Here is a 23,470-nt window from a genome sequence, read left to right on the forward strand (position 1 = left end):
ACTCGATAATTCACACTCCCACTACGCCGTCTGACATGGGGATACGTACAACACACTCTGATAGTACTTGGGACATGTTTCCATAAAGTAAGTACCTTTCTGTAGTGGGCCCTGCGGATCTCGCCTAGGCCATGGTCTCTATTCAATGTAGCCTAATGGATTAAATTTGTATTAATTCCCTAATAACGAGAAGAATGTGTATTAGTGATAGATTATTAGAATTACTGACCCCAGCCTCTATAAATAATGATGACAGTCTCATTACAAAGGGTTAGAATTTTTATAAAAAAGAAAGCCTTGTACTTAGAGCAAGATAAATGCTGCGTGAGAAAATCCATTGAAGATTGCCCTAACAAGCTTCCATCTACTTAATGTAGAGATTCGTGGACTAAGAATATAGCCTGAATTGTGTTTCTTGGTTATTTCTTTAACCTCTCATATTCAAGTTAATAGCAAAAGTAGCAGTCAACAAAGTTGATTTTGAAAATAAAATTTTGTTGCTTTTAATTTTTTTTTAAAACACTTTTTCATTTCTCTATCTGTCGTCTTCCTCGTCAATGACGATTTCTTCTTCTCTCATTCATGGCTTCCACTCTTTACTCATAATTTTTTAGGTAAGATTAATGTCTCATTCTCTAACGTCTTTACGATCTATTTCACTCTCTCCTCCTCTCTTTCAATTTAAACCTCATGTGTCTAAGCTGATGTAAAATACCTCAATCTGTAAAATTTAGCTATAAGTTAGACTCATGCCCATCCTCTTCTTCTTATTCTTCTTCTATCGATCTCTCCTTTGAGAGGCTCCTAGACTCCATGACCTCATATTCGGATCAGACTCAGCTCATCGATTGCGTTTTTTGGTCTTTTGGGGAGTGTTTTACTGTAGTGGTTATATCTGGTTTTCATCTCTGAAAAACTAATTCTATCATTGCTCATTTTGCTATGGATTCTAGTTGTAAACTGATCATTATCCTTTTTTGTTTTCTTATTTATCTATTCTTTTCTCTCCTTATGTTTTGCTGAAATTATTGTCATTTGGGAGAGATTTCAGTGATGAGATTTCAGGGGCGTGAAGATAGTAAAATGCTGGAGTCAAAGTAATTCCAGTACACAAGCGTTCAAAGAGGCAGCTTCATTTTTGTACTTAGTTTTTTTTGTTGATAAGTAAATTATTTCTTCTGTTATCTAGACATCATTCTGGTTAGACCCTTTTCAAGATTTTGCTATGCATATATGTTGAAAAGAACGGGCTTTAACTGGAATGACTTGTGAGAATGGCTTACTTGGGAAAATGGGAGCCTGAGTTTTCACAGCTAACTTTGTGTGTGCTCTGAAGTTATTCAAAATGGCTCATTTTTTAGGTACGTGGTCTTTATTGATTTATGCTTGAATGTGTTCATGCATCTAGGCATTTAATTGAATGTTTTCATGTATCTAGCATTGAAAAGTCAAATGGAATAATGACTGGTTTATAAAATTTTAATTGTGTTTCAGTAAGTGATTTTCTTTTTTGGAGATACTATGACCTTTTCACATCAAAAAGGATTTTTCTTTGGGGAAAGTGTTAGATAATTTTTGGAGATATTTTTTACTTTCTTCATGTCTGTTATTGTGCTCCAGATTATTATCCTAATTTCTCTATACAAGTCATGATAAAAGGAGGAGTTAAGCATTAGTTAAATAATATAGCTTGCTACATTGGTGAAGGGTGAATCATATATTTGCTAATAAAAAGAGGAAGTTTTCTTTTTCTTTTGGCCATTTATTTGCCTCATATTATATTATAATATGTATCGTGCCTTTCACTGAAATGTATATTCGCCTATGTGCTATTTGCAAGATAGGAGAAGTGGTCCTTAGCCTTGGAAATCTCTCAACTCAGTATGCTTGGGCTTTTGTTGGTTTGTCAGCTACATAAGTCATCACCTCAAGCTTAGCAGTTGTTATAGGTCCCACTTTGTGAGACAGTCTTGAAATAGTGATGCTTCTTTGTGTTGACACTCTCACTTTATCAGCTAGGTACTGAAAATTTATGGCTTTTGCTTGTGATTTTGATGGCAACAACAGAAACGCATAGTTGTTTTTTGACATCTATAGGTTGATGCATTCCTTAATGTCCACATTGCCAGATAAGGGTAAAAATTACTCTGGAACTATTATATGGTTTATCTTTATATAAACTAGTTGTAGTTGTTGACTTTTCTGTCAACATTGGGCATTTACAGTTGGGTCAGAAGATCTGAAAGATGATCGTGTCTCTTCCAAGAAGACTAAAGCCGGGACTGCAAATTTTTTTGTTCAGCTTGAGAGAAGAAGATCAATCAAAGTTGGTAGTTCTAGTTCTTTTATTAGAAAAGGTTTTTTTTGGTAATAAATGTTCATTACATACAAATCCAAATATTTCAGATTCTTAATCACAAATGATTAGTATAACTCTTGTCTGTCGTTGTTTGGGAGAAACACATTGATTGGACTGGCGTATGCTTTTCTCTCTTCTCACCAGCATTCATATAGACTATTGTCTGCAACTAATGTTGTCAGATTGGTTCAAATACATTTACCTGTCTCGATTTCAAACATATTTTCTTTGTGAGATACACTTTGCTTGAACTAAGCAAAATACACCTTACACTCAAGTGAATTTTGGATTTGGTTATTGGCAGGCACTTCCGCTAGTCAGCACTTTTTGGGGAATCATTCTGTTTGGAGAGTACAAAAAATCCTCAAGAAGAATATATATATTGCTACTGAGCATGTTGTTTATGTTTATTGTGGCGGTTGTTGTTCTTATGACATCATCAGGGCATCGAAAATAAAATAAAACTACATACACAATTACTCTTTTTTTTTTTTAAGTAAAACATTCATATAGGTCTGCAAAAGCTTCCCTATAGTCTAAAGAAAGATATAATTATGAGTAAACTGGTGTACGTCTATGTGGTAATTAGTTTTAGATATATATTATCATCGTGTATACTAGAAGGAAAAACTTTGGGTGCTTCGTTTCTCTTGCTATTGAGTGTTTTTTTATTTTGTTTTTGAAGCTCCATTTTAACATTAAAGTAGTTTATTACGTTCGTTCTAAACCAGTTATTAATGCATGTGAATCGTTTAATAAGTTATTTCCACTATCAAGAAAATAAACTAGAGTAATTATAGTAAATGATTTTTTATATTCTAGTTCAGTTCAGAAAATTGAAAAAAATGTTAATCAAACATGTTCCAAACGCATTTTTATTTTTCAAAAACAAAAAATAAAAATAGTTACCAAACACATTTTTATTTTATAAAAATTAAAAAAAAAAACATAAAACAAAAATATATTTCTATTTTTGTGTTTAAAAAAATTGGAAAAACAAAAATTTTAGCAAAAGCAACCTATATATTTGAAGAAAGTATAAAATTTCATTATAAAAACAAGGAGAATTCTGGCGTCCCTCACATGACTTAGTCCTTCATGTGGGGCCCAGATTTTTGCCAAGTGTCAATATTGGATTGGTGTTAAAATGTTGACTTTTTAACTTTTTACTTGGTGTAACCGGTTATGTCAACCGACTGTGTTTTTTGAGCTGACGCAACTTAAATAAATGAGGGGTAGAAGCGTAATTTTAGATCCAATAAACTGTATAGTTGATGGTTTTTATAGTAAATTTAGATAGGAGTTGAGACTTATTTACGATTGTGGACACGTAAATATTTGACTGCAGCTAAGTAACTATTATAATTGACTTACATAAATGTATAATAAAATAACGTAACAAAAACTGAAGCTTTTTTATTTTTTTAATGTGATATAAGAAATGAATAAAATGTGGTGGAAAGTTTTTAATATTAATAATAATTTTTTTAAATGTAGGGATTACTGAATGACACACCACATTACCATTTAGTAGTTAATTTTTGCATGGATTTTTTATTTTGCATGAATATTGAGCAGATTAGTATATGTATTAGCTACATAAGAAGTTTCATTCTGCTAAGTGACTTTTGAGGGTTTGTTAAGTGAGAAAATTAAAATACAACATAACGAGAACATATATTTTAGTGTAAGTTTGTATAGTTTTTTTTTCAATTAAGTTTCAATGCTTTGGTTTTTTTTTTTTTTTTGAAGTCCTTTCTCTTCTAGTATTGGATGACTTCATAATCGACGTCTAATTATGTGTGACAATATTTAAAGAAAATAATACTGGTACTATAGCACTTTGCTTGTGTTTTTTTTATTGGAAACAGAGAATAGTGATAACATTTGGAGAGATAATGGTTGTAAAAATAATAACTAATGCACTCTTTTTGGTTCAGCTGAAATGCATAGTGAGATATGTGAGTTAAAGTGCACACCACATTTGGTAGCTTAGCTGATGAGAAAATTATTAAAGAAATATGAAGAATCCATGAATAGGTGTAAAGAAATGATAGCTAGTTAAAGAGTAAAATATTAGGGTATTTTTGTCATCTTGTACTACTAGCCTTTAATTGAATTCTAGTTATTAAATTCAAAAAGTATATCTATCTGACGATCCAAAATACATTGAAGGAGTAAGTCCTCCAATAATACTAAGTGAGAGACGCAAGAATGCCCCTAAAAACAAAACCAGGAAAACATAGTAGCTGTAGTGTCCACTTTTCTACTTTTGGAAAAAAGCCCTTACCTCAGTAGTACAGTCCGGCCCAACATATGCCTATTAACCCGGGAGGAAGGGTAAGCTTGCAAGAAGGATGAGCCTTCCGTCAAGAATTGCAGTGACACTTCCTTTGGTCAACGCTCGACTTCTGCCTTCCTTCTCTCCCATTACGAGAGGTGCTTTTTAATCACAATCACTGTCAGTCTCTCTCTCTCTCTCTCTGTTTTCTGCTATGGTAGCTTGAAAAAAAAACTTAACCATGTAACTCTAATAGGCTTTCCCATTACTGGGTTCGTCTCATTCTCGAGCAAGTTTACAAGTTTCAGACGTAATTTTCCCAAGAAAATGTCTTGGAATTGTGATAAAAATGATGTGACTGTTGAGAACAAATGTGGGGTTGTTCTTCCAGCCTCCGAATCTTATCTCGAAGAAGCTTGTGAAGCTCTTAGAGCTGGCAAGGTCATTGCTGTGCCCACCGATACCCTCTATGGATTCGCCTGTGATGCTTGGTATGTTCCATTAATTTGCCTCGAAACTGTTTGTTTAATTTACTCAAAGAAACATTGCATTTTCTTTTGGGATGAGGACTCAAGCGCTCAGTGTTGTTGCGTGATATTTCTAATACAGACCATAAGAGGGTCAGATAGTAGTGTGGACAGAACTGAAATGTTCTTAAAGAAGCCATGATTATGCACGATCTTCTTTGGTTTTGACGTGGAATTTGAGCTAGAATTTTATTGGCCAATGGGTCGAGAACTAAGATCTAAAAGAGAGTGAAATGCACCTTGTAATTAATGTGATATGGTCACAGATTAGTATGCTTATTATAAGAGATTAAGTAGATGTTAGACATATGTCTTGAAGACGAATTACATTAATACTAATATCTTTCAGAAAAAAAATGCTTTTTTTTGGTTGCTAATTAAAATGTTTGATTAATCATGCTTAGCTTTGCAAGTGATCAATTTTCATGTGGAGAGTATTTGTTATAAATATTTCTAATTTTCTGTTTGTACTCGTGGGAACCTAATTGCAGTTCTTTGGAAGCAGTTAACAGGATTTATGAGATTAAGGGGCGTAAACACACAAGTCCTCTTGCAATATGTGTTGGGGATGTGTTAGAAATTAAACGCTTTGCCAACACCGAGCACTTGCCTAATGGCTTACTCGAGTCTCTCCTTCCAGGACCTGTCACTGTTGTACTAAAGCGAGGTTTGTTCTTAATAACTTTTATTACAAATGAATTTAAGGCTTTGTAAATTGTAAGGACTAAGATATGTATAAAATTGAAAATTGTCTTACTGCCACTTGAGAATGTTGGGTGGATGAGTGTGTGTTAGGGCTCAAGTCTCCATAATGTTTCTCATAAAACAGATAAAATTGTTTTAGTACTTTTTCTGAGTTAATATGTTTGCTTGTCCCACCCTGGATATTTTGTAGAAGAATTGTGTCCGCACTTGAGTCAGTCAGTTATGTTTGAAGCGATTACGTGTTAATTCTAATATTTTCAGGAGAGTCGAGCATTCTTGAGAAGTCTTTAAATCCAGGGTTGGACAGTATAGGAGTCCGAGTGCCAGACTATGACTTCATCAGGGTCGTTGCTCATGGATTGGGGAGTGCACTGGCTCTTACAAGTGCAAATCCAAGCGGGCAGCCTAGTAGTGTTAGCATCAAAGATTTTGAGAATCTCTGGGAACATTGTGCCTATGTTTATGATGGTGGTGAGCTGCCTTCAGGTAGAGCAGGCTCAACAGTTGTGGACCTCACCAAAATCGGGAAGTACAAGATTCTTAGACCTGGAAGGTACAGATTCAATCTATTGTATGTGTTCATCTTCAAAGCATAAGTTAAATAAAAAACACAAGAAGAGCATTTAAGCTCAGAAAGAGGTTACATAACTAATCAAGAGTCTTCCAATAACAGAATTCTGTTATAACCCCTATAACTGAAACCAACAAACTTACAGCTGCCCCCAGGAAGAAAAAAAACAAACTTACAGCTGTAATAAACAGCTAAGTAACTAACATCAGCAGCTTAAGTAACTAACTCAGTTACTACTCCAAATATTTTTTATGAGGGCTGCTGTGCAATCTAGCCTTCCATCACAGTGAGACCTGCATAGCATAGGGTCCATCAAGATGGAGGGCCTGGATGCGGGCGGGATAGTTGCATGTAAAGTAGCTGTGCCTGGCAAATTCTTTTATTTTTATTTTTTTAACTGAATTTTATTTGTTGCTGATTTTTGTACCATGTCACACGCTCTTGTTTCATTTGATTTGGGCATTTAAAACAATAAAAATATCTTAACTGAATCTGTGAATTCATGTAAACTAACCGTGCTCTTTTTTGGCATTGAATTTGCAGTGCTGAGGCTGAGACAGTTGCAATCCTTAAAAGACATTCTTTAGAGGAAGAAACAACAGCTACTTGAAGTAACTTTCTGGTCATATAGATTTTTTTATTATTATTATTGATAGCATAGGCCAAATGAATTATAAAATTGGCATTGGTTGAACCAATCACCAAGGCTACCAAATTGAAGTTAAATTTATTATAAATCCCCAAAAATTGTGCCGAATATGCTTTTTGTTAAAACGATTTTGGTTTAGTCTGTGCTCATCGGCCTGTTTGTGCCAATAGTCCATGCGCAAATAGTTGTTATGGTCTTCCCACTCCAGTGTCGAGTTGGTTTCGGCTGAAGATGGCCTTTAATGGAGAAAGTCAGAGTACTAGGCACCTAGACTTCATTCAATTTCTACCTTAGGATGTTTGGTTTTCATCTCTAAATCGTGTATTAGGTAGATAATTAATGGTGCTCCTACACTGAGCTCCTCATAATTTCTTCAAATTTATTCACATTTTTTTAAAAAAATAAATACAATTTGCTCATTAGTAAATAATTTTGGTTGTGTTTGGTAAAATTTTTGTTTTAAAATTTTTTAAACACAACAATAAAAATAGGGTTTATACTTGTTTAGATTCTGTGTTTTGTTTCATTATCTGTTTGGATTTTGTGTTTTGTCAAATTATTTTTTGGACCCTATATTTTGTAAAATGGTTCAAATAGAACCTTAAATCCGATTTTGGTCAAAGTTTTCTTAACTGAAATCACAAATAATTCACTAAAATAGCAATTTAGAATAAAAATAAAATTATTCTGTTTAAAAACTGTGTTGTTATATTCAATTTTATTTCATAAAAATTGAGTTTATGGGCTTATTTGAACTATTTTACAAAATATAGGGTCTAAAAATGAATTTTTTAAAATACAAGATTCAAATAGGTAATCAGAAAAAACACAGGGTCCAAAAATGTATAAACTCGTGGAAATATAATTTTGTTTTATGTTTTTTTATTTTTATAAAATAAAAATGCCTTCGGTGATTTTACTGAACGTATTTTTAGTGTTTGTTTTTAAATTTTTAATTATTTAATAAAAAAACTATTTATTTATATGATACTATAAGGACTCTTTATTTTTTCAACTTTTATCATTTATTATTTAAAAAATTAAAATAATTTTGACACTCTTAATTAAAAATAATAATAATTTAAATTAAAAAATTCTATCATTTATAATTAAAAATTATTAGTAAGATTAAACATTCAATTTTCATTAAAAAATTAATTAATTAATTAATATATAAATGAAATGTTAAATTAATTAAATAAGAATATTTAGGTTAATTTATTAAAATAATACATTTTCTTTTACAAATATTAAAATAATACATTTGGTAATAATTTGCTAATATACACCCCTTTTTATTGATCATATGATCATAATATCAAATTTGGACCACTTGCCAAACAATTATCAATGCGCGCACTGCACCTAATTTCATCCTAAATCGTGGTTGTTCTGAGCACATTAATGCAAAATCCAAGTATTTAATTTCATTTATTTTCTTAGAGGAATTTTTTTTTATGTTTGCCAAACTAGCCTTTATCACCTATTCAAGTCAGAAGAAAGTTACCTATCACTACTCTGCTTTCCACACAACTTTTTTCTGAAAAATAAAATAGAAAAGCTATTTTTTGTATATTGATAACATAAGAACGTGTTGTATAATGTTAAGAACACAGGAAACCACTAATACAAATATGTTGATGTGAAATTACATTAGATTACAAATATCCTAAAAAAAGTTGGATAAGGGATTTTTAGAGTGGTGTTTGGAGGACGGAATATAGTGAATGATCTTCACTTCGATTCCACTCCTTTTTGGCTTCATGTCTTGTGGTCTCTGCGTGCCTTTATTGATGTCTCTTTTGTTGTTTAGCCATTCTTAAATTCACATATTGCAGAATATTTACATTTTGGCCAAAGTTAAGTCCAAAATTAGAGTGGTTGTTAAGGGTTTTTTTTGGCAGCATAGTGGTTGTTAAGGTTAAACATTAAAATAATGCCAAAGTCCAGTGGTAGCCGGTGATAGTCTATGAATGATAAATAGGGTTAGTTACATCTTTATCAATAAATATGAGAAATTCTATTTTTCGCCCTATAGATTATTCAAAAATTTGCACGAAAGATGTTGCAACTACAATGAAAATCGCTTTGAAAAAAAATTTAAAAAAAAATACTTCGACATGTATTTTTGAAAACGAAAGTTAACTAAGAAGTTGAAATAGAAGATTGACTATATCACTTCTCATCTATAAGAGTGCTAACAATAACCTTCTATTTCAACCTCTTACTCAATCTTCATTTTTGAAAACACATGTTGGAGTATTTTTTTTTACGGTGATATTCGTTGTAGTTATAATATATATTCTGTAAATTTTTAAAATATTTAAATAGTGGTAGTGTCAAAAACGTCTTTGTATTTTTTCAAACCAGAATATCAAGAATTTTATTTTCAGCACAGTAAGCTATTCATCATTTTTTTTAAATTTGCAGGAATGATGTTGTAACTACAACAAACACTGTTATAAAAAAATTAGAAAAATTAGAAAAAAATACCCGACATGTATTTTTGAAAGCAAAAGTTGACTAATAAATTGAAATAGAAGATTTGGTATATCATTCCACTATCATCTATCTTTTTTTTCTTTTTCACTTTATATGTATATATATATATATATATTAAAAAAATGATGAATATATGTAATGGTATTTGTAAAATCATGACAAAATTACTCTCTTTACATGTTTTCCAATTAACTAGGGAAAAATTATCCTAAAAATATGCCAGAAAATATTAAATTTTAGACATGTTTCTCAAATATGATGACGTATAATGTATTGGATTTTATTTGAGCAGAATGTAATGAAGACACAAAAGATTTGAGTAAGAATATATAAATAAAAAAAAACATGTTTTTAAAAAGTCGGGGGGGTCCAAAAAAAAAAATCAACCTTCAAACTTGAAAGAAATTGTCAACAAACTTCAGAGGTTGAAAACAGAAATGCTTGGAAGTGTTAGGTTAAAGTATAATTTTGAGAAAATATAAGGACCAAATGAGAAAAAACAAAAACGGGCAACGACCAACTGCTGCAATTATTTAATTTTTTATTATTTGCATATGTGGGACTGAGAGACTCACTGAGAAGAAGAATAAATAATAAAGATGCCAATGAAAACGTTTTTGTCCCTTTAAGTCTGTCTCACCCAAATCCCAATCCTCAAATATTTCTTAAAATTATTAAATTTATTTATGAAGACATGAAAATCCTCACAAAAACAGTTTTTTGAATTCACAATTCTCTCTCACTCTCTCTCTAGGGATCACCACCACCACCAGTTTCCCTCTCCTCCAGAGGCTTCTGGGTCGCTTTTAAAGGGCCTTTTCAATCTGATTATTTGATTTTCAGGTAAACCCTTTTATTTAAATTCCACCCTTCTACTCTACACCCATTGAAGCTCCTTTTAATTATGTTTGCACTGATGTTAATCCTTCCATTTTAATGCAACCAAACTTTTTTCTGGGTACGGGAAGTTTTGAGTGTCGTTTGTGAATACATAGGTTGAATTTCAGGTAATTCTTGTTATCATATGATTGCTGTTATAATTATTATTATTATTATTAGCTCTGAATTTTTTGTAGTTATGCTCTGGTGTATTTAGTAAATGGGTCGAGCAACTGTTTGGTTGCTGGGAAAGTTGAGAAGAAAAAGTGGGGAGGGAAATGATTAGTTTTGCATGTGTTGCTATAAGTTAGTTTCTTGATATGATTGTCATTACTGTTATAGTGTTATTACTTACTAAAAAATAATAAAATTGATTTTCAATATAGCTTTTAGTTTAGTTTGCTAGATGTTCTTACCAAACAAACAAGGGATCATTTTTAAAAATAAGGTAACTGCAGTTGATTTCATATTGAGCTGTGTTATGGAATTTTGAAGGCAAGCCTTTGCTTTGCGGTTGTGGAAATGGCTACTGGAGCTGTACCTGCTTCGATTTCATGTCTGAAAAGCAGAGACCCTGGCTTGAGCTTTGCTAAAAGTTCGGATTTTGTGAGGCTTTCTGATTTAAAGAAGATTAATTCATGTAGAACAAGAGTTTCGGTTATCCGAAATTCAAATCCTGGTTCAGATATCGCGGAACTTCAGCCCGCATCAAAAGGAAGCCCTCTATTAGGTACTAATCTCTTTCATCTTTTAGTCTTTGTTTAGTGCTCTCATTTGCTTGGGTTCTTTAAGTTGATCAATTAAACTCATGAGGCTTTAGAAGGACAACAAAACCATTGTAACAAGAAGAGGATAAATCTGCAGAAATCAAAGATTAATAACTGACTGTAAGTGTTTGTTATGTTGAAAATGGAAGCATTAAACAACTTGGAATTAAGGGTAGTAAACTTCAATTTAATCTGTAGGTCTGTATTTGTTGCCTCTTTTCGTTTATCTGATGCAAAATTATTTGGATGTAGTTCCTAGACAGAAGTACTGTGAGTCCCTACACAAAACTGTCAGGAGGAAGACACGAACTGTGATGGTGGGAAATGTGGCTCTTGGCAGTGAGCATCCCATCAGAATTCAAACGATGACTACAAGTGACACTAAAGATGTTGCTGGAACAGTTGAAGAGGTTTTATAACTTCTCTAGTGGATAAGTTATTTATAAATGTAGATTTTTTTGTTCTCTGTGGACACAGTATTGACTGTATGTTTCGTTATATTATCTTATCTATGACTGCAGTTAGTATGTATGTCATTTGATATTCTATCTTGTGGTTGCTGCAAACTATCTAGAAAGTAACATGCTATTTGGTCAAAACATATGTTAATATAACAGTTATTCATAGGCCCAATTGCACAAGCAAAAGTTTGATACTAATTTGAATTTATGAGTATGACGTTTAATTCACTTTTCAAGGGGTTGTTGTTTCTTGTTAATCTAGTGTTTTTTATGGTAGTGAATTCTTCTGGAATTTCAGGTTCATAGGAACACGAGTATGGTGAATTTTCGAAGAGTTTTGTTAATAGAATAAGAGTTGGCTATTTAGTATAGTGGTGAATTCTTCTATTGATCTTGTGGGAAAATCAAACTATTTTTAGGAGCATTCCTAACTTAGAATGTTTCTTGTAAGGCTGTCAAATATTCAAAGATTTGACAGCTATTCTTATTCTAGGAAACTTATTAATTTGCTAATTTATTTTCTGTATATTTGTGATTTGGTTCACACCTATCATATACTTGTATAAATATATGTTCACTGAATAGAAATAATAATAGATAAAATTTTCCCAATATTTGTGACTTGGTATGAGAGCCAAACCTACCCTTTCTCTCTCTGCCTTCTTCATTTCCTTCAACCACCATGTCAGATGTTACCCAAGAATCCACTCCAGCCATTCCTAATATTGTTGAATCCTCTAAAATTACCCCTGAATCTCACCCAGTTCAGATCACCACCATTCGACTTAATGGTGAAATTTTTTTGAGATGGTCTCAGTCAATCCGGACGTACATGCGAGGACGTGGGAAGATGGGCTACCTAACGGGAGAGAAGAAGACTCCCAAGGAGGACGATCCGACGTACGCTGCCTGGGACGCAAAGAACTCTATGGTGATGACTTGGCTTGTTAACTCTATGGAAGAAGACATCAGCTCCAACTACATGTGTTACCCAACTGCTAAGGAACTCTGGGACAATGTAAATCAGAAGTATTCTGACTTGGAGAATCAATCTCAGATTTTTGAGTTGAATCTCAAACTCAGTGACATAAAGCAAGGTGAGGATACTATTACTAAATATTTCACTTTTCTTAAAAGAATATGGCAGGATCTTGATCTCTTTGATACTTATGAATGGAAATCTACTGAGGATGGACAACATCATAAGAAAACTGTTGAGAATAATCGGATCTACAAGTTCTTGGATGGCCTTAATGTCGAGTTTGATGAGGTAAGGGGGAGAATTATTGGTAGATCACCGCTGCCTCCTATTAGTGAGGTGTTCGCTGAGGTGAGAAGGGAAGAAAGTCGAAGGAACGTTATGTTGGGAAAGAAGGCTGCTGGAACTATTGTTGAGGGATCAGCCTTGGCTTCCAATATGGGAGCAGGAAGCTCTAAACCTGCCTGGAACAAATCTGATGAGAAACCACGGGTGTGGTGCGACTTTTGTAACAAACCTCGCCATACTCGTGAGACTTGCTGGCAGATTCATGGAAAACCAGCAAATTGGAAGAGCAAATCTGGGCGGGGACGTGGAGCACCTACAGCAAATGAAGCTGAAACCAGCCCCTTTACCAAAGAGCAAATGGAGCATCTTCAAACATTACTGAAATCCACTCTGCAACCCTCTGGTATTTCTGTTGCTTCTGTGGCACATTCAGGTAATGAAAAACATGCTCTCTATTCTTTTCTTTCAACATCTACTCCGTGGATAATTGATTCCGGAGCCTCTGACCATATGACCAATTCCTCACATATATTTAAATCCTATAAACCTTGTTCAGGTACCAGTAAAGTTAGGATAGCTAATGGTAGTTTATCACCAATTGCAGGGAAATGTTTAATTAAAATATCTGAGGGAATAGATCTTAAATCTGTTCTCCATGTTCCCCAACTTCATAGTAATCTCCTGTCTGTTAGTAAATTATCCAGAGATTCTAATTGTTGTGTTATTTTCTATGAATCTCATTGTATTTTTCAGGACCGGAGTTCGGGGAAGACGATTGACAGTGCTAGGATGAGTAATGGTCTCTACTATTTTGAGGATATTCTATCTAATAATAAAATTGCTCAAGGACTTAGTAGTATCAGTTCTTTTACTGTTTATGATCAAATAATGATTTGACACTATAGATTGGGCTATCGTAGTTTCTCTTATTTAAAACGTTTGTTTCCTGGTTTATTTAAGAAATTAAACCCATTATCCTTTCGTTGTGATAGTTCTTTACTGGCCAAGAGTCAACGTAAATCTTATATCCAAAAATCTTATTGTCCTTCTAAACCATTTTACCTTTTTCATAGTGATGTTTGAGGACTTTCTAAGGTCACCACAATTTCTGGTAAAAGATGGTTTGTTACGTTTATAGACGACCATACTCGTCTTTGTTGGGTTTACCTAATGAAAGAAAAATCTGAAGTGGCAAAATTTTTTACCGATTTTTATTCTATGATTGAAACCCAATTTCAAACTAAAATCAGCATTTTAAGATCTGATAATGGTACAGAATATTTTAATAAAATTCTGGGCAGTTTTTTTAAGTGAAAAAGGCATATTACATCAATCTTCATGTCCTGACACCCCTGAACAAAATGGCTTAGCTGAACCCAAAAATAAACATTTGTTAGAAGTTGTTAGGGCTATGATGTTTTACATGAATATGCCTAAATATTTGTGGGAAGATGCTGTACTTACTGCCTCTTATTTTTTATTAACAGGATGCTCACTCGTGTTTTACAGTACTCAACTCCTTTATCTTGTTTCAAAAAAGGTTTTCCTAGTTCTCGGGTTTATTCTGAATTACCCTTAAAAAATTTTGATTGGACTGCTTATGTACACATTCCTAAAAGGTCTAAGTCTAAATTTGAACCAAGAGCTGAAAAATGTGTTTTTCTTGGGTATCCCCTAATAAAAAAGGATATAAGTGTTTCAATCCTCTTACAAAAAAAATTTATATTTCAATGGATGTTTCTTTCCTGGAACCTACTCCATATTTTCAGAAAAATTTAATTCAGGAAGAGAATTTAGAAGAATCAAATTTTTGGGAACGTGTTCCTTTACCGAATATTATATTGGATGCTTCTCCTTCTCTTAAAGATGTTCAAACTATTGAAACTGAATTTGAAATTGGTCTGTCAGATAAAGAAATACTACGATTGATTAAAAATCGTCAAAATCTTGAGCCTGTGGTTTATACTAGAAAAAATGTCATTGAAAGAAATAAAGACCAGCACCTTATCTCAGAACCTGATCAATCTGAAGCCCTGAGTGATGGTCATCTGAATACTCCAGGTAACAATTCTCATTCTATTCATCCTTTGCCTCCAAGTGTTACTAATCTTGAATCCGAGCCTTCTGTAGAAATAGCACCAAGAAACATTAACTCAGATCTGCACCTTCCTATTGCCATTAGAAAAGGGACCCGAGCCTGTACTAAATACCCTATTGCCAAATATATTTCATATAACCAACTGTCTGAAACGCATAGAGCATTTACCACAAATATTTCAGACCTTGTTGTGCCTAGAAACATACAGGAAGCACTAGAGGAATCAGCTTGGAAATTAGTAGTGTTTGAAGAAATGAATGCCTTAAAAAAGAATGATACTTGGGAGATGGTTGAGCTACCTGAGAAGAAAAAAGTTGTAGGCTGTAAGTGAGTTTTTACAGTAAAAACCAAAGCTGATGGGAGTATTGAGAGCTATAAAGCTAGGCTTGTTGCAAAAGGCTTCACTCAAACCTATGGGATAGATTATCAAGAAACGTTTGCTCCTGTAGCAAAAATAAACTCTATTCGAGTGCTTCTTTCCCTTGCAGTGAACTCTAATTGTCTGTTACATCAATTAGATGTAAAAAATGCATTTCTTAATGGAGATCTGGAAGAAGAGGTATTTATGAGTCCTCCTCCTGGCTTTGAGAAGAGTTTTGAAGGGGGAAAAGTGTGCAAACTGAAGAAGTCCTTGTACGGACTTAAACAGTCTCCAATAGCATGGTTCGAGCGTTTTGGAAAGGTGATAAAACACAATAGATACACTCAAAGTCAAGCTGATCATACTATGTTTTATAAACATTCAAAGGAAGGTAAAGTTGCTATCTTAATTGTTTACGTAGATGATATTGTGCTAATAGGGAATGATCATTGTGAACTAGAAGCTCTAAAGAAGAAGTTGGCTGAAGAATTTGAAATCAAGGACTTGGGTGCATTAAAATACTTTCTTGGAATGGAGTTTGCTAGGTCCAAAGAATGTATCTTTATAAATCAGCGTAAATATGTCCTTGATCTTCTGAATGAGACTGGTTTGTTGGGGTGTAAGCCCGCTGAAACACCGGTTGAACCACACGAAAAATTGCAACCCGCTCAAGAGGAGAATGTGAAGGACAAAGAGTGCTATCAAAGGCTGGTTGGAAGACTGATTTATCTATCTCACACGTGTCCAGATATAGCATTCACAGTGAGTATGATAAGTCAGTTCATGCACTCACCTGGACCGAAACACTTCAAAGCTGTTTATAGAATTTTGAGATACTTAAAGGGGACACCTGGGAGAGGACTCATGTTCAAACCACGAGGTCATCTACAAATTGAGACTTATACAGATGTGGATTAGGCTGGTCGTGTAGTGGATAGAAGGTCTACCTCAGGCTATTGTTCCTTTGTTGGAGGTAACTTAGTTACATGGAGAAGTAAAAAGCAGAGTGTGGTTGCTAGAAGTAGTGCTGAAGCAGAATTTCGAGCTGTTGCTCAAGGTATTTGTGAGATCTTGTGGATAAGAAGGCTACTTGAAGAATTGAAGGTATCACAGTCATCTCCTATGAAGTTGTATTGTGATAACAAAGAATTGAAGGTATCACAGTCATCTCCTATGAAGTTGTATTGTGATAACAAGGCCGTTATCTCAATTTCACACAATCTAGTTTTGCATGATCGTACAAAACATGTGGAAGTGGACAAGCATTTTATTAAGGAGAAAATAGAGGATGGTTTAGTATGTATGACTTATATTCCTACTGAACAACAAGTAGCTGATGTATTCACAAAAGGATTGTTTAAAAAACAGCTTGATTTTTTGAATAGCAAGCTAACTATGGAGGATATTTTTAAACCAGCTTGAGGGGGAGTGTGGGAAAATCAAATTATTTTTAGGAACATTCCTAACTTAGAATGATTCTTGTAAGGCTGTCAAATATTCAAAGATTTGACAGCTATTCTTATTCTAGGAAACTTATTAATTTGCTAATTTATTTTCTGTATATTTGTGATTTGGTTCACACCTATCATATACTTGTATAAATATATGTTCACTGAATAGAAATAATAACAGATAAAATTTTCCCAATATTTGTGACTGATCTAATAAGGGTTGGATATTATAGTGAGTCATAGAAACTTGAGCATAATGAATTATAGAAGAGTTCAGCCTTCTATTCAATAGTCCAAAAATGGTGGTTAGTATATTAATTAATCACCTTTTATTTTGGGGAAGTTTACATTACAGTTGCTATACAATTTATAGGTAATGAGAATAGCTGACAAGGGAGCAGATATTGTGCGGATAACAGTTCAGGGGAAGAAAGAAGCAGATGCTTGTTTTGAAATAAAAAATTCACTTGTGCAGAAAAAGTAAGTTTGGTTTATTGTTTGTTTATTGGCTTTTGAAACTTCAAGGTACATATAAGTTGAGGATTAATGATATTACTGCCCCATTTGTATGTGCAGTTATAACATACCTCTTGTGGCAGATATTCATTTTGCTCCCCCAGTTGCATTAAGAGTTGCTGAATGCTTTGATAAAATTCGTGTCAATCCTGGAAATTTTGGTAAAGGCTTTGTGATTCAGTTGATTTATTTGGGTAGTAAACAAATGCATTTCTTCTGGATTCATCTAAGCAGCGTGTTGCAGCTGACAGACGGGCTCAGTTTGAGACGCTAGAGTACACTGAGGACGACTATCAGAAAGAACTTGAGCATATTGAGCAGGTTAAACCCATTCATTATCAATTCGTGATCACTGTTGATATTTAAGGATAAAAGGCTGGTTTGAGCCACTTCATTACATTCTCTCCATTTTTCAATAGTAAAATTCTAAACTAGTATATGTATATTATGATAACTATGTCCTTGGAAAATGATGACTAGAGTGATGTAAAAGTTAGGAATAGACTCAGTACTAGTCTATGTCCTTTCTTTTATCCCCATCAAATACTTTTAATGATTTGTTTATGTAAATTAACCATTTATCAAACATAAATTCATTAAAGCTTTCTTTTAGCATACATGCATTGTCCTGGATGAACTTTAGAAAATAAAAGACCATATTTTTTTTTTTTTTGCATTAATGGACCTGGAAGTAGATTTGTGATGTTCATTTCTCAGTTGTATCTGACATGGATTTGTGTTGTTCCTTTTCTGAAACAAAATTGGTTCATTCTCACTTCACACCAGGTTTTTTCTCCATTGGTTGAGAAATGTAAAAAATATGGTAGAGCAATGCGCATTGGGACAAACCATGGGAGTCTTTCAGATCGTATCATGAGCTACTATGGAGATTCTCCAAGGGGAATGGTAAAGATTTTTTTTTCTCTCCTTGTTTTTCTTATACCACAAAAGTTAGTGGTGATACTTTAATTGGCATTCACCCAACAGGTTGAATCTGCATTTGAGTTTGCAAGGATTTGCCGGAAGTTGGACTTCCATAATTTTGTGTTTTCAATGAAAGCAAGCAACCCAGTCGTCATGGTCCAGGCATACCGTCTTCTTGTTGCTGAAATGTATGTCCAGGGCTGGGAGTATCCACTTCACTTGGGAGTCACTGAAGCAGGAGAAGGTGAGGATGGGCGGATGAAATCTGCAATTGGCATTGGGACCCTTCTTCAGGTACCTTTCTATTTCTGATTCATGTTCAAGGGAGTGAGTAGAGACAGATATTCCTGGGCTTCAATATGTCGTGAACTTTAAAGCCATAAGAATTCTTTGATTTATGGTTTGCTTTCAGTTATCTTCTTAAAAACCATCATTATGTTTCTATGAAACCATCGTAACTTTGTTGCTGCTTCTAAAAGGATTATTTAGTGATTATGTTTCAATATGAGCTGAAATTGTTGCCATACTAGAAAGCATTAGAACTCTTTATGAAATTTATGTATATATTTATATATACATCCCTCTCTCTCTTAATATATATGGGTATCACTTCTGTAGTGATTGTTTTTAATTACTACCTATAAGTACTTTTAGTATTTTTAATACACGGATAAGTTGTAACTGCATTTTTTTACACGATAGTGTATATGTATAATATAGTTACAGGAGACCTCTTACCAATTTTTAGGAAATTTAAGATAATTTAAAATGTCGAAATCAAAATTCCAATAGCCTGATGCATGCGTGTATAAATATCGAAACAAGCACACGTTTGCACGCACGCATAAAATTTGTAGGTCTCTTGTAACTACATTATACACCGTCATGTACAAAAATGAAATTACAACTTATTCATGTATCAAAAATACTTTGGTGACTACCCAATATTTTTTCTATATATATATGTATGTATGTATAAAAATAAATATATTTCTATCAGTTTATGGTTAACCAAGATGAATTGAACTTGCAGGATGGTTTGGGTGATACTATCAGGGTTTCACTCACTGAACCGCCTGAGGAGGAGATTGATCCCTGCAGAAGGTTGGCCAATTTGGGTACAAAAGCGGCTGATCTTCAGCAAGGAGTGGTAAGATCCTCATTTTTAGTGAATACTGCTCTTCAAATTAATATTTAGAAAACTATCTCAACTTTATTGATGATACAAATGTGCTTCAGGCCCCATTTGAAGAGAAGCACAGACATTATTTTGATTTTCAACGACGAACTGGTCAACTGCCTACACAGAAGGAGGTCAGTCTTTAATATCTATAGATTGGCATCATTTAATGGCCTTTTGCTTTTAAAACTTATTAACAGAAATTGATGCTTTGGTTTCACAGGGTGATGAGGTAGACTATAGAGGTGTTCTGCACCGTGATGGTTCTGTTCTCATGTCAGTTTCTCTTGATAAATTAAAGGTAGCACTTGATATCACAATATCCTCTATTAATTTTTTTTCTTTTGTCCTCTTTGGGGGCGTGGGAAAGATGATTCAAGAAACCAGAATGTATAACCTTTCCTGTTTTTCCCAGATGCCAGAGCTACTGTACAGGTCACTAGCAGCAAAGCTTGTTGTCGGCATGCCATTTAAGGTCTATATATTTTCCATTTTATACTTTGCAGCCTTGTAAAATCGTGTGAAAGTGTTATTTCGTGGGGCTGAATATCCATTTGATAAATTTTGTTTCATTGATTTAGGATCTGGCAACAGCAGACTCCATCTTATTGAGACAACTTCCACCTGTTGATGATGACAATGCTGTGAGAAATCAACTGAACTGCGTGTTTTTATTTTAGAGAAAGTCATAGGATATGTGTTCTCTCTTAATTTTCATCATGCCTTGCTATGCTTTTGCTTTATTTGATCAGCGACTAGCTCTCAAAAGGTTGATAGACATAAGTATGGGGATCATAACTCCTTTGTCAGAGCAGCTTACAAAGCCATTGGCGAATGCCATGGTTTTGGTAAATCTTAAGGAGTTATCAACTGGTGCATACAAGCTTTTGCCAGAAGGTGTAGCTCTGCAAAACTTTCTGAGTATTTAGCCATGGAGTAAAGTAGTAAATTTTTTATTAGTTTCCATAATTTAGCTATTTAAGGAACTTGGGGTTCTTTATTTTTGAAAGAGAACATGTTTTAACAATTTTTCTTACAATCAATTTTTTTTCCTTTCTTTGGTCCGGAGAAATCTGTGTTCCATTCTAGGGTATTTAATAGTTTTGGGTTGGGGTAAGTTGATTCCCAGTGAATCCTAATTCTAACTAATACATATATACTGATTCTGTTCCAGGCACGCGTTTGGTTGTATCCTTACGAGGTGATGAACCTTACGAAGAACTGGAGATTCTCAAAGGCATCGATGTTACTATGATTCTTCATGATCTGCCATTTGATGAACATAAAATTAGCAGAGTGCACTCAGCAAGGAGGTAAGTAATAATAAGTTAGTGGCTTGTGAGTTTGCATACAGTTGACTAATTGAAACAGTAAACCACTGCCAAGTTCCAACTTAGTTGACTGCTTTTTAAGGAGATTAGACTGAAGTTTATAGTCATACGATTATTAACTTTGAATATGTTATCCTCTTATTTATGGGGAATGTTTATAGCAAACTATGCATTCCATGTATTTTATTTCTTATACTAACACTGTATGTTAATTTATATTGGCTGCAGGCTATTTGAGTATCTATCAGATAATTCCCTGAACTTTCCTGTAATACACCACATTCAGTTTCCAAATGGAATCCATAGGTAAACTATGAGATGCATTTCCTATTTGACTAGAATTATGAGATATTCAGACATGAATTTTGTCTTAAAACCATTTTCTTGCAGGGATGACTTAGTCATCGGTGCAGGTAGCAATGCTGGGGCCCTTTTAGTAGATGGACTTGGAGATGGTATCCTCTTGGAAGCTCCAGATCAGGATTTTGATTTTCTTAGAAATACATCTTTCAACCTACTACAAGGTTGTAGAATGCGGAATACAAAGACGGTAGGTAGCTTTTATCATTTGAAAGGATTTGAAAGTGAAATATCATGAAGAGATGATATATGGAAAAAAAAAATTCAACTTTTCCTGAATTTCATTGTAGGAGTATGTCTCGTGCCCATCCTGTGGTAGAACTTTGTTTGACCTTCAAGAAATAAGTGCAGAGATACGGGAGAAGACATCACACCTGCCTGGTGTCTCAGTAAGTACTTGATTAATTTATTTTGGTGATCTAATTATTTTGAGCAAATATTCCTTTATTATTAATTGTAGCGAACATAGGTTGTATAACTATCTTTTTTCTATGATAGATTGCTATCATGGGTTGCATCGTTAATGGACCTGGAGAGATGGCTGATGCAGACTTTGGTTATGTTGGTGGTGCTCCTGGAAAGATTGACCTTTATGTTGGAAAGGTATATTCTCTGTTAAATCGTGTTCAGTTATTTTTATGGTCCTACAGTGCAAGCATTGGTATTCAAAAACCTCTACCATACAAAGAAGAATTTTTTGAGTTGCACAACATTGGCATTTACTTCTCTCTCACCCTGCAAATCCCTACTGGGTAACCAAATAGGCTTAAAATGCAAAGAAAACCAACCAGGGTAGGTTTTCAGATCTTTTTACAGTTAGTTCAGAAGCATTTAAGCTCATAATCCAAGTTCCACAGTATTAGCTCTTCCTGCAATGAATAAAACTAAGTAGTACTATTGTGATTGTGAAGTAGCATAAAACTTTGAAAGAATGGTTGAAATTGATGGAAAGTTGGATTATGTTTCAGACCGTGGTGCAGCGTGGAATCGCAATGGAACAAGCTACCGATGCATTGATCCAGCTAATAAAAGATCATGGCCGCTGGGTTGAACCACCCTCAGAAGAAGAATGAAGAGTATGAATCATCATTGGTAGATAGAAATAAAAGGCAGCAGCGAAAGAACACTGCTGTATATGTTTCTTGATTAAGTAAGAATTAAAATGATGAAACAGAAGCACAATATGAATGGTTTTAGTACCCACCAAAAAAAATCAGTATTATACTTAAAACAGTAGTGTAAGAAACATCATTGTAATGCCTCTCCATCATTTATACAAAACTTTAACGTTCACTTTATTGGATAATTCTAAAATGGGGGCATAGGAAATGTCCTAGGGTCATTTTCTATTTATGGTATTTGGAAAAATTATAATTTTTATTTTTATATTAATTTTTGAAATTTTTTGATTAATTTTTTGTGTCAAAATTAGAGTTTAAATAATTTGTTTTCCGTGTGTGTAAAAAAAAATTAATCAAGCATGCAATTGATTATTTAAACTTTGATTTGGACACAATAAATTATTCAAAATTTATTGAAATAAATTATTTGGAATTTTTCAAAATAAATTATTCGGAATTTTTTAAAAATTAGTGGAACGTTTGCTATAAGTATAATATATATTGTCAAAAAAAAAAATTGGGTTATAATGTTTCCAAATGTCAGAAATAGAAAATGCTCTTATGGTAATAGTATTTTTTAATGCCCTACTTTTTAATGCCCTACCAAAGAATTATTCTACATTATTTGTACGATTACTTAAGTTTGATCTTGAATTGGTTCATCGTATTTACACATTGTTCAGTATCAACTAAACATTTAATTATATGAATAAAATATATATAATACTAAATTAACAAGCAAGGATTGTATTCTCATTAACATAAAGAAGTTGCAAATTAAGAGTAAATAATGTCTCTTGTACAAAGAGATTTGTCACATGTAAATTTATATAATCCGAGACATTGATTAAAGTGGTGTTGAATAAAGTGGTATTTGGCAAAGGTAAGTTGTTTATTTGGTTTTGGTAGAGCCTAGAGTGACTCCAAAAAGCATGATGTTACTATGAGCAGGGTGAGGACAAGACAATTTGATATAATATTAAACGCAAAGACAATTTGATTACCGATTCTCTGAAAACTGGCTAGGTGTACTGGTCAGAAAGAAAACTGGATATAGGTTAGGCTCTGTGCCTGTGGTTCCCATCGTTTTATGGTCATTCAATGAACTAATAGTTCCAGCAAAAGAAAAACAAAACAGGGTGACAAAGCATGGTTATTCA

At 33.6% G+C, this 23,470-nt stretch overlaps 3 protein-coding genes and 1 long non-coding RNA gene across 10 annotated transcripts; all 4 read left to right on the forward strand.

Annotated features, from left to right (window-relative positions):
- The first annotated feature begins 326 nt into the window (after nt 1-326).
- Nucleotides 327-3,037, forward strand: LOC133788562 (uncharacterized). Of its 4 annotated transcripts, none has more exons than XR_009873282.1 (4): nt 327-1,361; nt 1,841-2,135; nt 2,226-2,326; nt 2,407-2,433. It is a non-coding gene; the product is annotated as an uncharacterized LOC133788562 (long non-coding RNA). The 4 variants fall into 4 exon arrangements; XR_009873281.1 differs by lacking the exon at nt 2,407-2,433 and adding an exon at nt 2,664-3,037 and having other exon boundaries at nt 329-1,361; XR_009873283.1 differs by having other exon boundaries at nt 331-614; nt 1,052-1,361; nt 2,226-2,433.
- Nucleotides 3,038-4,570: 1,533 nt separating this feature from the next.
- On the forward strand, nt 4,571-7,473 carry LOC133788563 (uncharacterized). 2 transcript variants are annotated; one of them, XM_062226084.1, is made up of 5 exons: nt 4,571-4,798; nt 4,897-5,131; nt 5,659-5,834; nt 6,134-6,425; nt 6,987-7,473. In XM_062226084.1, the coding sequence occupies exons 1-5, from the start codon at nt 4,717-4,719 to the stop codon at nt 7,051-7,053; spliced, it is 852 nt and encodes a 283-aa protein (XP_062082068.1). In that variant the 5' UTR covers nt 4,571-4,716; the 3' UTR covers nt 7,054-7,473. The 2 variants fall into 2 exon arrangements, with proteins under 2 accessions (XP_062082068.1, XP_062082069.1); XM_062226085.1 differs by having other exon boundaries at nt 4,631-4,820.
- A 2,742-nt stretch (nt 7,474-10,215) lies between these two features.
- LOC133788565 (4-hydroxy-3-methylbut-2-en-1-yl diphosphate synthase (ferredoxin), chloroplastic) lies at nt 10,216-22,487 on the forward strand. 3 transcript variants are annotated; one of them, XM_062226087.1, is made up of 20 exons: nt 10,216-10,601; nt 10,969-11,203; nt 11,493-11,650; nt 17,252-17,358; nt 17,455-17,555; nt 17,639-17,715; nt 18,181-18,300; nt 18,382-18,612; nt 19,352-19,468; nt 19,558-19,632; nt 19,722-19,799; nt 19,914-19,973; nt 20,080-20,142; nt 20,251-20,395; nt 20,673-20,811; nt 21,058-21,135; nt 21,220-21,379; nt 21,480-21,578; nt 21,688-21,792; nt 22,158-22,487. In XM_062226087.1, the coding sequence occupies exons 2-20, from the start codon at nt 10,996-10,998 to the stop codon at nt 22,260-22,262; spliced, it is 2,226 nt and encodes a 741-aa protein (XP_062082071.1). In that variant the 5' UTR covers nt 10,216-10,601; nt 10,969-10,995; the 3' UTR covers nt 22,263-22,487. The 3 variants fall into 3 exon arrangements, with proteins under 3 accessions (XP_062082071.1, XP_062082072.1, XP_062082070.1); XM_062226088.1 differs by having other exon boundaries at nt 10,216-10,437; nt 10,932-11,203; XM_062226086.1 differs by having other exon boundaries at nt 10,216-10,437.
- On the forward strand, nt 11,657-17,342 carry LOC133788566 (uncharacterized). The gene is made up of 2 exons (XM_062226090.1): nt 11,657-13,401; nt 13,722-17,342. Exons 1-2 carry the CDS (start codon nt 12,384-12,386, stop codon nt 13,745-13,747), a joined length of 1,044 nt encoding a protein of 347 aa, XP_062082074.1. The 5' UTR covers nt 11,657-12,383; the 3' UTR covers nt 13,748-17,342.
- Nucleotides 22,488-23,470: the final 983 nt, after the last annotated feature.

The sequence above is a fragment of the Humulus lupulus genome, chromosome 7 (genome assembly GCF_963169125.1).
Source record: "Humulus lupulus chromosome 7, drHumLupu1.1, whole genome shotgun sequence".
NCBI classification, from domain to species: domain Eukaryota; kingdom Viridiplantae; phylum Streptophyta; class Magnoliopsida; order Rosales; family Cannabaceae; genus Humulus; species Humulus lupulus.